At 34.1% G+C, this 13,566-nt stretch overlaps 1 protein-coding gene across 2 annotated transcripts in view; it reads left to right on the top strand.

The window, feature by feature from the left end:
• Nars2 (asparaginyl-tRNA synthetase 2, mitochondrial) overlaps positions 1-13,566 on the top strand; it is a 149,127-nt gene that overhangs the window by 51,118 nt on the left and 84,443 nt on the right. For both annotated transcript variants that reach the window (XM_063256408.1, XM_003468526.5), the window contains exon 6: positions 7,943-8,037. In XM_063256408.1, coding sequence (XP_063112478.1) covers positions 7,943-8,037 — 95 coding nt within the window. The remainder of the gene's footprint in view (positions 1-7,942; positions 8,038-13,566) is intronic.

The raw sequence follows: 13,566 nt of genomic DNA on the forward strand, positions 1-13,566 counted from the left end.
GAAACAGTGGCAGGGAGGCCACAATGAATGGTGCAGAAAGTGGAATGAAGAAGACAAACCGACAACAAAAGACAGAAAAAGAGTTCAACAGAAATGAGGCAGAGAAGATCGGATGGTAGGAACAGTTATTTTGGAGAAAACAAGACATTATAATAGCTAGTGCTGATTTAATATCCTCTTGTTTTAAAGTCCCATCAAGCTTATATTCTTCTGTCTCCATCGGTCTTAACAGGTTGTATCTTACTGGATTTTATTATATGTGATAATATAAGCAAAAACTTTTATAGACAAGGAGATTATACAGAAACCATTGTTCATTTTCTGATAGTTGGTCTAAATACCCTATAATACTGTCATTCTCTTGAATGGTTTTACATTGTGTTGATATGTTTGATGCTACAGTATACAAAGTTATACTCAAAGATTTCAAGGAAAGAAACACTATGGTAACTACTTTTATGTCGGGATTATCTTGTGGTGAAACACTATTTTGCTTAAATGGTTGTGCTTTGACCTGCACTGTTTTGTTGTTATGCCCTCTTTTATCTCAATCTCCTTTTTAAATTATTTACTTTTTTATTTTTATCTTTTTAATCAAGGGAAAAATAAATAAAAAATAGTAGGATACATTATAGTAACCCACTTTGATTTCCTATTAACTTGATTTGAAACCCTGTATTGCCCTCACCATCTTGTTTTGACTGATTTTCCCGTATTCTGCTTTGCTTGATAGTACCAAGTTCGAAAGTATAGGCAAAACTGTGAAGACAATAAGATTCAATGACGCCCATTCTGGTTGACTATTATCTTCTTTTAAAGTCCTATAATGTCTCCAATGTTTTGGTTTTATTCTTTACTGTTTTTCTCAATTTTATTATAACTGATGATATAGGCAATTTTTTTTTAAGATAGCAAGAGGCTGTATGGTAACCATTGTTGATCACCTAGTATTTTGTTTTTACATTATCTATTATGTCCATCCTTTTGATTTGCCTGACTCTGTTCTGTTATTTCACATTTGGTTTTACTCTCTTCAAAAAAAAAAGTAATAAGAACTGTGGGAGTAATAAAACCCAAAATGTGCAGTTGTCATTGTACAAAAGAAAGGAAAAGAAAGTGCTCTAACAGATATAACTGCATATATATTTAAGTGTATAAGATAGATAACCATATTACTGAGTTTTGTTGGATCACTGAACAAAACTGTTTGTAGTCTCACTGTTTGAAAGTCCACTTTATATGCTTTAATTTTGTAACTTGAACAACTATTTCTAAGATAACAATATGTAATCTATTAACTAGTGATTTCCTAGTGTTTATTCTTTCTGAAATTCTGTATAACTTGTGCCCTTTTTCTGTTTTTTTTTTCTTTTTCTCCTTAAATAAAATTAAAAAAAAAAAGAATTGGTCACTAAATGAGGGATTGCATATAAGATACACATTACAATATGCAGAACAAAGAGATGGTCAAAGGAAATTCCAACCTGATGACTTTGCTTCTGTTTACATAACTTTTACATGCAGAACTGTAATGTATAACAATATAAAACTCAGTACTCTGCTATTCAGTACAGTCACCAAAAATTACAGTACTATTGTGTAGAAGTAGCTAACATAAAGCCACTCTGCTGCTCAGATTGCTGCAGTGTAACTCCGAGTGTAGAGTATAAGTGAATAGTATATTTTGGTCATTAGTTGAAACAGTTGTTACACAGGTAGGTCATTAACATGGAATATCTGAAAATGGCTATTCAACTGACCTAGCACTACTTTTGAACACTACATCCATGCCTCCTGATTTGAGATAATAATATCTTCATATTTCCTGTGAACATGCATTTATTTCTGGGCTTTCAGTCCTATTTTATCCGTTCACAAGTTTGTCCGTGAACCTCTGTCACACTATTTTTAGGACTCTACCATGTTTTAATATTTGGTTAACATGATATACATGGAGGTTTTTTTCCATGCTCTTTCCATTGAGAAATTTGAATCATGTCTCAAGTTCTTCTATTTGGTTTAATAGTTTTAAGTTTCATCCCTTTTTAGTATATGTAAATATATTTAATTTAAACAGTATAGATGTATCTGTTCTTATAATGTTGGGTGTAAATCACATTTTGTTTACCCATTTTTCCATAGATGGATATTTGAGTTGTTTCTGCATTTTAGTTCTTGCTAATGGTGTTATGAACATTTGTGTGTATTCCTTTTAAATTTTTATTTTAATGCTTTTTGAAATGTATCTAGGAAAGGAATTACTACTTCATAGTATTTCTATTTTAACTTTTTCAGGAACCACTAAACTCCCTCATTATACTGTCTTATATTTCTAATTTTATTGCATTGTGACCAGAGAAGATACTCTATATGAATTAGTTACTTTTCTGTGGTCACTGATACAAAATACAAAAAGGGAAAACATTGATTTAGCTCACAATGTATAGACATTTCAGTGCATAATCAGTAATAGGTTTTTTGGCACAGCTGAGAGACAAAGATAAGAAAGAGCCTTTACTACCAGTATGGGAGGGTTGCTGGAGACTCTGAGGACCCTCAAACAAGGGAAGAAGGGGAATGGCTTTTATGGAGTTGGGCTAGGGGTGGAGACTGGGTCATGGTGTTGGGAGAGGATTGGAGGATCTTTGGTGCGCTTGAAAGAAGAGCAGAAATTTTATTTTGGGCATGGAAGTAGAATACGTGAGTTAGTATTGGAGGGACACACAGTGGTTCTAGGGCCCAGTGCCATGTTGGACAGGCACCAGGTTAAGTGTGGTAGAGTCCCATATGAGCGATCAGTCAGCTGGCTCTAAGGCAGGATAGCATGGCAGACAGGCATTGTAAAGAGAAACAGCTCATGGTGGGTAGAAGGTAGCAAAACAAAAACAAACAAGGGAAAACCACAGCTCTTTCTTTCCCTTATGTCCTATCCAGGTTACCTTAGGGCAGGTAGCACTCACACAAGTAACCCTAGTAATCTTGATCCTATCGTTGCACCGTATCAATTCCAGTGTCACACACTCTAGATCCAGCCACCTATGAAAAAGCACCACTAGTGACCAAATGAGGCTTTGGGGAACATCTAAGCACAACTCTAAAATATTTCAGTGTTTTAAAATGTTTTGACATTTGTTTTATGACTCAGTATGTGGTCTATTTTGGAGAATGATCCACATTAAAAAAAAGTGTGCTATCTTTTTTTAGGTAAGTCTACGATCTTTTGTAGCCGTACGTTCCTCAGGGGAACCTTGGGGTGTCCCCCAAGACTTTAAGATGCCCTTTTCTTGATTTTAAATTCACTTAGTTGTTGCACATCTTTAACTGTTTTTCAAAGTTCTCGTTTGTAAATCATCTTCAGTTTTTGTGAAGTAGGAGTGGGCTTTGGAGATTCCCTTATCAGATTTTGCTGAAGACCTATCCAAGACCCCCAGCTGCCTGTATGTGGGGTATGGTGAAGGATGAAATACAAGACAGGACAGTATTAGGAATGCATAAAGTGGGGGAGGGAGGTCAGGGTCTCGGGACGGGCCAAGAGAAAGGCTCTCCAAGCTTGCCACTATTTATTGAGCACATAGGCACATTTTCATAAGGGGCATCAGAGAACAGCAGTGGTGGTTACAGTAGCCTGATGCCAAGGAAGGGGAAAAGTGTACTTTTCCTGGGAGCAGAGAAGTAGAGGAGCAAGTTTATCGTCATAAAAGAAACAAGTTAAGACCCTTCAGCACACCTGAGTAACTGCCCTCGCTGTATTGTCCTCAGCATATCTCATCTTGCCCTGTGAACACCAGGAACCTTAGAGGCTTCAACCATAATAGCTGAGAAAAAGCAGGAGTTTCAGCATTTCAGTTGACCCACAAGGCAGGGCAAGCACTGCTTCCACAGGACCTTAGCCTCAATTTAAAATTCGTGGTTTCCAACAAGATTTGTTGACATCCATTTAGTAATTACTTTTTAAAATATTTTACAATGACTTTTTCAGTGTTAGGTTTTCCTGCACAATAGAGGCAAAAAAAGAAAAAGAAAAGAAAGAAAGAGGCCTTTATTGAGAACACAGAGTAGTGAGGCTGGGCTCCTCATCTGGCTGGATACAAAGGGGGCTGAAGGTTATATGACCTCTGGCCAGAGACAGAGTTGGTGTAGGTGTTAATGAAGTCTGAGGAACTGATTGGAATTTTCTTTGTCCACATGAGAAAGGAAAGAGGAAGTTGCAATCAGGGCTGAGGGAGAAGGAGGAAGAAGTGGTCATCAGAAATTTTTGCTTTGACCTTCTGCCATGTTAGAATACCACCATAACATTCAGTAATTTATATTAGGACAAAAATCTTTCATTGAGATAATAAAGTTTATAGATGATACAATGATACAGAAAAAATTTAAACCAATATAATGATTAATTGCAGTATAAAGTAGAAATAAAATTTATAATTAAGTAAAGTTGAAATAAAAACCCCATATAAATTATATACTAAAATGTGAAGGAAAAGAGAAAGCATGGTAGTCTTACAAAGTTGTTGGCTCTTTTGGAGAAAGCAAGTCTTCATTTAAATAGTGAAGAAATACCAAAGAAGACAGAAATAATCCCCATGCATCTTTAGCCATCTGATCCTTGAAAAGAGGGCTTAATATATGCTGGGGGGGGGGGCTGGGGATTTAGCTCAGCGGCATAAGCACCTGCCTTGCAAGCAGGCGGTCGTGAATTCGATACCTGGTATCGATAAAAATGAAAAAGACCAAATATATATATATATATATATGCTGGGGGAAAGCCTCTTTAGCAAATGGCCATAGAAAAATTGACCATCCACGTAGAGGAATGAAACTAGTCCCATGTCTCTTACCCTCTACTGCCATCAAATGGATCAAAGGCTAGATGTAAAAACAGAAAGAAACTGTAGAAAACAAAATAGAGGAAACATTGAAGCTATAGGGATAGGCAAAGACTTTCTGAATAGAATTCTAGTAGCACAAGAAATAACACCAAGAATCAACAAATGAGACTACGTCAAATTAAAAAGATTCTGCACAAAAAAGCAAAGAATCAACAGGGGGAAAGAGACAACCTACAGAATGGGAAAAAAGTTTGCCAGTTGCTCTTCTGATAGAGGACTAATATCTAGAAATCAAAAAACTAGTCTCCAAAAGCCAAATGGGCCAATTAAAAGAGAAAAAGGGCAAATGATCTGAATAGACACTTCATAACAAGAAATACAATTGGCCAATAAACACATGAAAAAAGTGTCTAGCGTCTTTTTTTTTTTTTTTTTTTTTTTTTTGTCTTTTTCGTTTTTATCGGTACCAGGGATCGAACTCACAACTGCCTGCTTGTAAAGCAGGCGCTTATGCCGCTGAGCTAAATCCCCAGCCCAGTGTCTAGTGTCTTTAGCCATTAGAGAAATGCAAACTAAAACAAGTCTGAGATTTCATCTCACTCCAGTCAGGATGGCTATCCTTAAGAACACAAAAAGCAATAAATGCAGGTGAGGATGTGGAGGGAAAGGACCCCTTCTGTGTTGTTGATGGCAATGCAAAATGGTATAACCACTGTGGGAATCAGTATGGAGAGTCTTTTAAAAAAAATAAATGTAGAAATTTCCTTTAACTCAGCTCTACTTCTCCTGGGTTTTTTCTGCAAAGAGTTAAAAAGGCATCGTACTATAGTGGTATATGCATCCATTCATGTTTACAGCAGCACAATTTGTAATAACTAAACTATGCAACAACCTGGACTTACATCAACCAACAAAGAAAATGTGGTATATGGAGAACGCTATACACATGGAGAATTATCAGCCATAAAAAAGGATGGATTTGAGTGATTTGTGGGAAAATGGATAAATCTGGAAATGATAATGTGAAGTGAAATAAATCAGACAAGGTTAAATATCTCATGGTTTCTCTCATATGAGAAGCTCAAAATATGAGTAAAATGAAGAATAAAATAAAGGGCAGATGGTAGAAAACAGAAAGCTGACTTTTTGGAGATAGGGAAGAGAGGGGAAGATGGAAGTAAGGGGAATCCAAAATGATCAAATATGTATGTATGTCTGTGTATATACTCACTGTGCTTTTATATTAACTGTACAATTATACTAAAACATTTTCTATGTATATGTATAGAATTCCCCAAAATGAATGTTATTTTTATGTGTCACAAACATATACCAATAAAAAATTAAAATTTAAAAGAAATGTCATAGAACTTCACTTTTAGTTTGAAATGTTAACATATCAGATCTGATATTTAAATTTTGAACAGATAAACTGTTGGGAACAATATCCTTGGTAACTGATAAAGATGAATTTGCATGTGTGTGTGTGGTGCTGCTGACTGAACCCAGCTCCTTACGTGTGCTAGGCAAGCAGTCTACCCATAGCTACACCTCCAGCTGAGAGAGTTTTTTAAATGGATTCATATACCCTTTAGGGCCAGTATCAAAGTATTTGAATAAATAATAGGCAATTTAAAAATTTTTTCAATTAGTAGTTTCTTATGTATACACATAAAACTATATATTTTATGAAGTATCATTAGAACAACCAGTAAAATTTAATGTACCTTCATTTCATTTTCATTGTTAATGTTTGAAACTAAGTCTGTTAAAAGGATTCTTATATTATCTATTACATATTTAAAATTGGCTTTATTGCTTTTATACTAACTGCACTATTGAACTAAAACGTGTTCAGATAAATGCATAGTTTAGAATACAAGAATAGGTAATTGAACTTCTCTCTAAAAGAATGGGAATAAAAGTCAGAACTTGATTTAGACTTTAAAAAGCTATATAGTTTGTTATGTTTGGCCTCCAGATAGCTTTCTTAAGCTCACTTCTTATAAATGTTAACTATTTGTTTCAAATGGCATAATCTTGTTTATGCTGTAACTTTATAAATATCTCTTTTAAAACTGGGGTCCTGTCCTTTCTACCTCATAGTTGCGGTTAAAGTTAAATATAGCTACCCTTAGGTGTCTGTGAGAGATTGATTCCAGGACCTCAAAGAATGTAAAATCTGCATATGTGTGCAAGTCTCCTATAAAGGTGTAGTATTTGCATATAACTTATGTACATCCTCCATTGCACTTTGAGTAATCTCTAATTTACTTACAATACCTAACACAATGTAAATGCTATGTAAATAGATTTTAGGCTATATTATTTGGGAGATGATGACAAGGGAAAAAGTGTGTTCAGCATGAATGGAAATTTTTTTTAGTAGTTTCAGTCTGAGGTTGGTTGAATTTGCAGATGCAGGACCTTTGAATACAGAGGGCTGAAAGTGTATAAGGTATTTATAAAATCTATCTTAAAAACTTAATATTTTAATAACACTACAATATGTTTCAGAGGCTTCTTTTCTTTGCTTTGCTTTGCTTTTCTTTTCTAGACAAGCTCTATCTGTAGTCCAGACTAACCTTGAATTCATGGCAATCTTCCTGCCTCAGCTTCTCAAGTGCTGGGATTATAGGCATGTGCTACCACACCTGGCATTAGGGGCTTTTACCTTGAGAAAAGTCTCAATTGCGGGTCAAAAGTAGAAGAAATTATGTAATTATTCACATTTACTATTTTAAATTCTTGTGCTTTGTCCTTTAATCAGATTACTTTTTCAGAAGAAGTACATTTTAGGGGCCAGAGGTACAGTTCAGGATCGTGTTGTCTGCCTGGCAAGTGTGAGGTCCAGAGTTCAATTCCTGATTCCAAAACTAAAAGTACATTTTATGACAAAAGCGCTTCTTTTTGGTTATTGTATGTTTTGAAACTGTGGAGCATACCTAAAGGAGCTTTCTCCTTTAGGTATTGCCAAGAACTGCCTTTGTTTTCATGAGAATGGACAATTCTCACATAGGTTTTAATTGCACTGTAATTTTTAGTTGTGGCTGTGAATGTGAAAAACAAAGCAAAATCCGTACATAATAACTTTTTGTGTTTTTTATTTGCAGCCTTCAGGAAAAACAAAGATACCTAAGGAGAATTTCTTCAATGTTCCAGCATTCTTAACCGTTTCAGGACAGCTTCATCTAGAAGTGATGTCAGGGTACTGAATTTTCTTTTCTCTTGTACTTAGGCTAATTGTAGTTTGGATAAAAGAGAAATAGTGCTTCCTTTTTTATTTTTTAAAATTAATTAATTTATTTATGTATTTATTTTTGGTATGCGGGATCAAACTCATGACTTTGCATTTGCCAGACAGGTGCCATGTCACCAAGCACCCAGCCTAGTGCTTCCTTTATAATATTCAAAACAAAAATTAATTTTATCATTAGTCTGCTGGAGTTTATCAATGTATATTTAGATTAACAATTTGAACATGTCCAAGTTACTAATTTAAAAAAAATTACATTAGTCTAATCTTTTGATTTAGTTAAAAAAATTAAAAATAAACTAAAAAATAAAGGATTTTTAAAACTAATTATTCTTACTTTCCTACTTTATACCTGAGCCAGACCATGTCACCATTAAGAAAAGTACCTAGGACAAATGAAAAAAAATTTTTCCCCATAATTCATTCAAATAAAGATGTTTTACCCGTAGATCTATTGTGAGATACATGAGCAAGTCATTTAAGAACCAATGAATTTTAGTCACTATTAGCCCTCTGAAAAGTCATTATATTCCTTTTCCTTAAATCAGATTGAACAAGAGGCTCTCATCCTGTATAAGTCTTACATTCTATGTTTCTGTAGGTCATTTCTCAATGCTGACCCAAGTACTAAATTTCCTCTGTAACAGTCTTTATTGTCTCACGCAAGGATTGGGACTTTAAAAATCTCTAGAAAATAGTCTGAATGAAAAGAAAGAAATCTGTATTATTCCCCATTGTTCTTAAAGTATGAGATGTAAAAACTCAAGGAAAGCAATAGAATAAATTGCATGTTTATTTGTGTACATATTTTTTGGCAGGATGAGAAACTAGTCGTGCAATAAAGAGATAATAATGATGATCTTGAAAATAGCATATACTTAGATTATTTTCCAATTTGAGACAGAAATATGTTGTTTAATAGTTCCTTTGGAAGTAATTGACAGTATTATCAAGAATATTGGGGCTGGGGATTTAGCTTAATAGCATAAGCACTTGCCTTTGCAAGTGTGCGATCCCCGATACTCCTCCCCCAAAAAATCAAAAAAATTAGTGCTATGTAAGAATATTATGCAGCAAAACTGTCATAATAGCCTGTGATATCGTAGAATTTGTAGAGCTGGTCGTGGGTAAACCCGTGTCAGGCATGTCATGGTTAAGTTTCTTATGCCTATCAAAGTATAATTTTTTAAAAAATGAAAGCTATCACTTACACAAATATAAGTAAACATGTACCAAAGATTTTATCCAATTCATTAATTCTTGCAGGAACAAGATGAAGAGTGTATTGCAGAGAGTTCTGAGGAATACTGTATTCATAAGCAATGTAACAATTTATAGAATAAGATCTCTATGTTAGTTACAAATTGGTCGATACCTTTGGTATTATATTTTTTCCCTAAAGGAAATTTGCAACTCTACTGGCCCCAAACCTACAAGTTAACATGTAAGTTCAGTCTGGGAAAATTAGTTCAATAGCAAATAGCATAATGACCAAATATATTTCCTTAAGTAATAAAGTAACTTTTCAAAGTTACTCCCTATTTTATTGAAAGGACATCACCTTTTTAACGCTGTCCTCCTTAACAACTTTTCGGAGTTTGTCAAGGGGTCTCCCTATCAAAAGTGTCATGATATAGGAATAATGTAAATCTACCAAATATTTGTTTCTGTATTATAATATTACTAATGTATTAAACATACTTTTTTCCCAGTAAAGTGCGGTGAACTACAGAACACATAAAAACTTGATAGAGGATTTTTTAAAATTTTATTTTGAAAGTAAACAACAGAACAATAAAGAATAAAGCCAACTAAGATCATGCAGTGAAATTGGTACAGAACTTCACAGCAGGTTACCAGGATAACAGTAATAGGTATCACAGTATATTTTGTTATCTTTATAACAGTTGTTCTTTCAATCACGTATATCAAATTGAGATGAAATATAGAACACTATAGAACTTATCAAAACAATATTGAATAGAGCAGTACCATTAATCAGAAAAGAGCAAAACAGTAATAAAAATATTTGCCTTCAAAGAGATGGTAGAAGGAAGTCCCCCTTATTTGCTATGGTCAACCTCCCAGGAGACACTCAGATTTCTGGTTCCCATTTGCTAATGGGCGGTGGAGGGGGGCGAGTGTAGAGGAAGTGGGATATTTCACTCTAGGCCCTGCATCAGTAGGTTCACTATTGCTTACTTAGCAGGGAGGCAGGCTGGTTGTTTGGTTTCACAGTGTCCTAAGTTCCAACGTGGCGTGGATCTCAGGAATTAATAGAGGATTAAAACACAGTAAAACTTGATAGAGGATTAAATTCATGGAATATGGTTTTATATTTATAATGTGTTATGAAGTACTTTTAATAATGTCAATCAAATGTTCCTATTTTAATATGCATAGTTCTAAGACGATTAATATACAGTACATCATGTTTCTGGTTAATGCATAATTTAATCTCCAATAAGAAATTGTTACTCCTCTTTCCCTCAGCTTTATTTTTTAATTTCATTTAAAAGACTTTAAATGGCATAAGTGGGAGTTAAATTTAGAAGGTTAGCATTTTCCAAAAAGATGTCTATGTTAGTTTAGTGAGTTTATGGTTCCATTTTAAAGTTTTTTTTAAAATTCTGTTTTGGAATGATTTTGTTAAAGAATAGTTGCAAATGTAGTATACAGTTTTTAAATATTTCCTCCTTTTTTTATCATCTTCCATTACCTTGTCAGAACTTAAGAGTCTAATGTTTGTGTATAACTTTAAATTCCAGACTTTATGGATTTCAGCAGTTTTTCTATTAGTATTTCCTTGCTTTCCTAGGAATCAGTTCATGGTACCATGTAAAAGTTTAGTTGTCATGTTTCCAAGTCTCCTGCGTCACTGATACTTTCTCAGGCTTTCTCTTTGATGACATGTAGAATCTGGTTTTGTCTAATGTTTTTTCTCATGATTAAATTGAGGCTTTATGAGTTTTTGGAAGAATACCACAGAGGCAAAGTGCTCATCGTGTATCAGGAAGAATGTGATGACACCTATATAGTACCTTAACTGCATTACTTGGATAAAGTATTGTTTGTCAAGTTTCTACCCTGAACTTGTCCCCTTTCCCTAATCTGTTCTTTGGAAGTGCATCACCAAGTCTAGTCTACTCTAACCTATAGTGTGATTTGGAGAGGGAGATTGAGTAACCGTCACTTAGAGGGAATATTTGAAATTCTTTATGAACCTTTATTTATTTAGTCATTTACATTAGAATGACATTTACTTTGCAGTTGACTTATCATTTAATACTGTTATTTACTTTGTTGCTTAAACTGGTTTAGTTTTAGTTACTACATATTCCTGCAGATTCTTTTCTCTTTGATATGCCCTGTCCTATACTTCCTACTCTCTGGTACAACAGCATAGTCCAGTTTTTTTCTTTTGTTTATAGGTTCTGTTTACTACCTGTATTTTCCTTGTCTTTCCTGTCCTTTCTTTTCCTTTATCTCTCAATTTCCTTTCCTTTCCTTTCCTTTCCTTTCCTTTCCTTTCCTTTCCTTTCCTTTCCATTTCTTTTTCCCTCTCTACCTCCCTCTCTTTCTTTGTTGACACACCATTATCATCCTAAGTCTTTAGTTCACATTAGTGTTCATTCATCTTATACATTCTGTATATTTTGGCAAATGCGTAATGATATGTGTTCAACACTGCAACATCACACAGAACAGCTTCCTGCCATTACAGCCCTCTCTGCTCCACCTAGTCCCCACTAAGCCCTGGAAACCATTGATCATTTGGTGTCTCCATAGTTTGCCTTTTCTCTAATGTCTTATTGGAATCACATTGTGTGTAGCCTTTTCCCATTAGCTTATGTTACTTACTGATATTCATTTGAAGTTTCTCTGTGTCTTTTGCTGACTTGATAGCTCATTTCTTTTTAGCACTGAATAATATTCTGTTATCCATATAATACTCTATTCATTTATCTACTGAAGGACATCTTTGTGATTTTCAAGTTTGAACAATTTCCTTAACCTTATTTTCTTTAGTTCTGCAAAGAACCCTGGTTCCTTTTATCAGAGGGCAATATTTAGGTGATATTTAGAAACAAAAATTTGGTCAATGCATATACTTATTACTACTGGAGGCAGCAAACTTCTGTGCTGTCTTAAAAAATTGAGCTATAAATATATACATTTAAAATCATACAAAGAAAAATGTTGTAATTACATTCTGCATATAACTATAATTTTATAAGTGAGAAGTTCATTCTGAGAGAATTGAAAATGCTCTGAATTGCAAAACCTGCAACCGGGAAATGTAAAAAGAGACTCTGTTTCTTATTAGTTAAAGCCTTGTTGAAATGATCAGTCTAATATATATGAAAGATTTTTTAAAATTATTATTTACATTTTTGTTGTTGTTTTATGGTAATAGTTTGTGTTTTGCCTTTTGTTTTGCAATAAGCCATGAAACCAAGCATATATCAAGTTAAAACTGATGCTTTCCTCTTGAACATTGCTCTTGGAGATGTAAATTGGTACAGTCTCTCTAGAGAGATACTTTTTTACTGAGAATTTCAACTGTAGGAATATTTCTTAAGAAAATGATGTGACAACTCTGCGAAGATGCATAAATAAACATGTTGGCAGGACTTTACTTTATAATACTCAAAAAATACTGATACTCTAAATGTCTTAGTCAAGACCAGTTAACCTACAAAATAAAACAGCTGTTACCATTTACCATCTGGGTCTAAAAGACTTTGTTTCTTAATGAATATTGTAAAGCCATTGTCTTAGTTACTTTTCTCCTTGCTGATATAAAATACACCCAAAGTTAAGGAGGGGAGCTTTATTTGGCTTACAGTTTGTAGAGGTTTCAGTATGTAGTCAGCTGGTTCCAAGGCGGGGTGGCATAGCAGAGGGCAACACAGAGCCAGCAGGAGAAGGCAGCAAGTGACAAATAACAAAAGGGATAGTGAAAATGAGAAAGAAGATAGCTTTATGAGAAATTTTCATAAAAATTTAAAGTTAATGGATAATTTTAAATTGCTTTATGGAGAGATAATTTATGTACCATAAAATTCACAGATTTAAAGAGTTCAATTCAGAGTTTTAGTATATTTTTGCATTTGTTTAACTATCACCATAAGAATTTTAGAAACTTTTTCCCATTAGCTGTCATTTGCTATCTTTTCTTTAGTAGTTGTCTCTCACTCTTGGCAACTACTAATTTACTTTATGTCTCTGTAAATTTACCTATTCTAGATAGTTCATATGAGTGTGCCCATACAATGTGCCATATTTTGTGATTTATTTCACTTGCACTATATTTTCCAAATTCATCCCTGTTGCAGCATGTATTAGTACTATTCCTTTTGTTGACACATGCTGTCCCATTCATTACATGAGTATATCCTATTTTGTCAGTCCCATTTATCAGATAATGGTCAATTAGATTGTTTTTTCTTTTTTGGCTATAATCAGTAATACTTCTGT

This window comes from Cavia porcellus, unplaced genomic scaffold (genome assembly GCF_034190915.1).
Source record: "Cavia porcellus strain 051 isolate PalLab524CR breed Dunkin Hartley unplaced genomic scaffold, mCavPor4.1 scaffold_9, whole genome shotgun sequence".
NCBI lineage: Eukaryota > Metazoa > Chordata > Mammalia > Rodentia > Caviidae > Cavia > Cavia porcellus.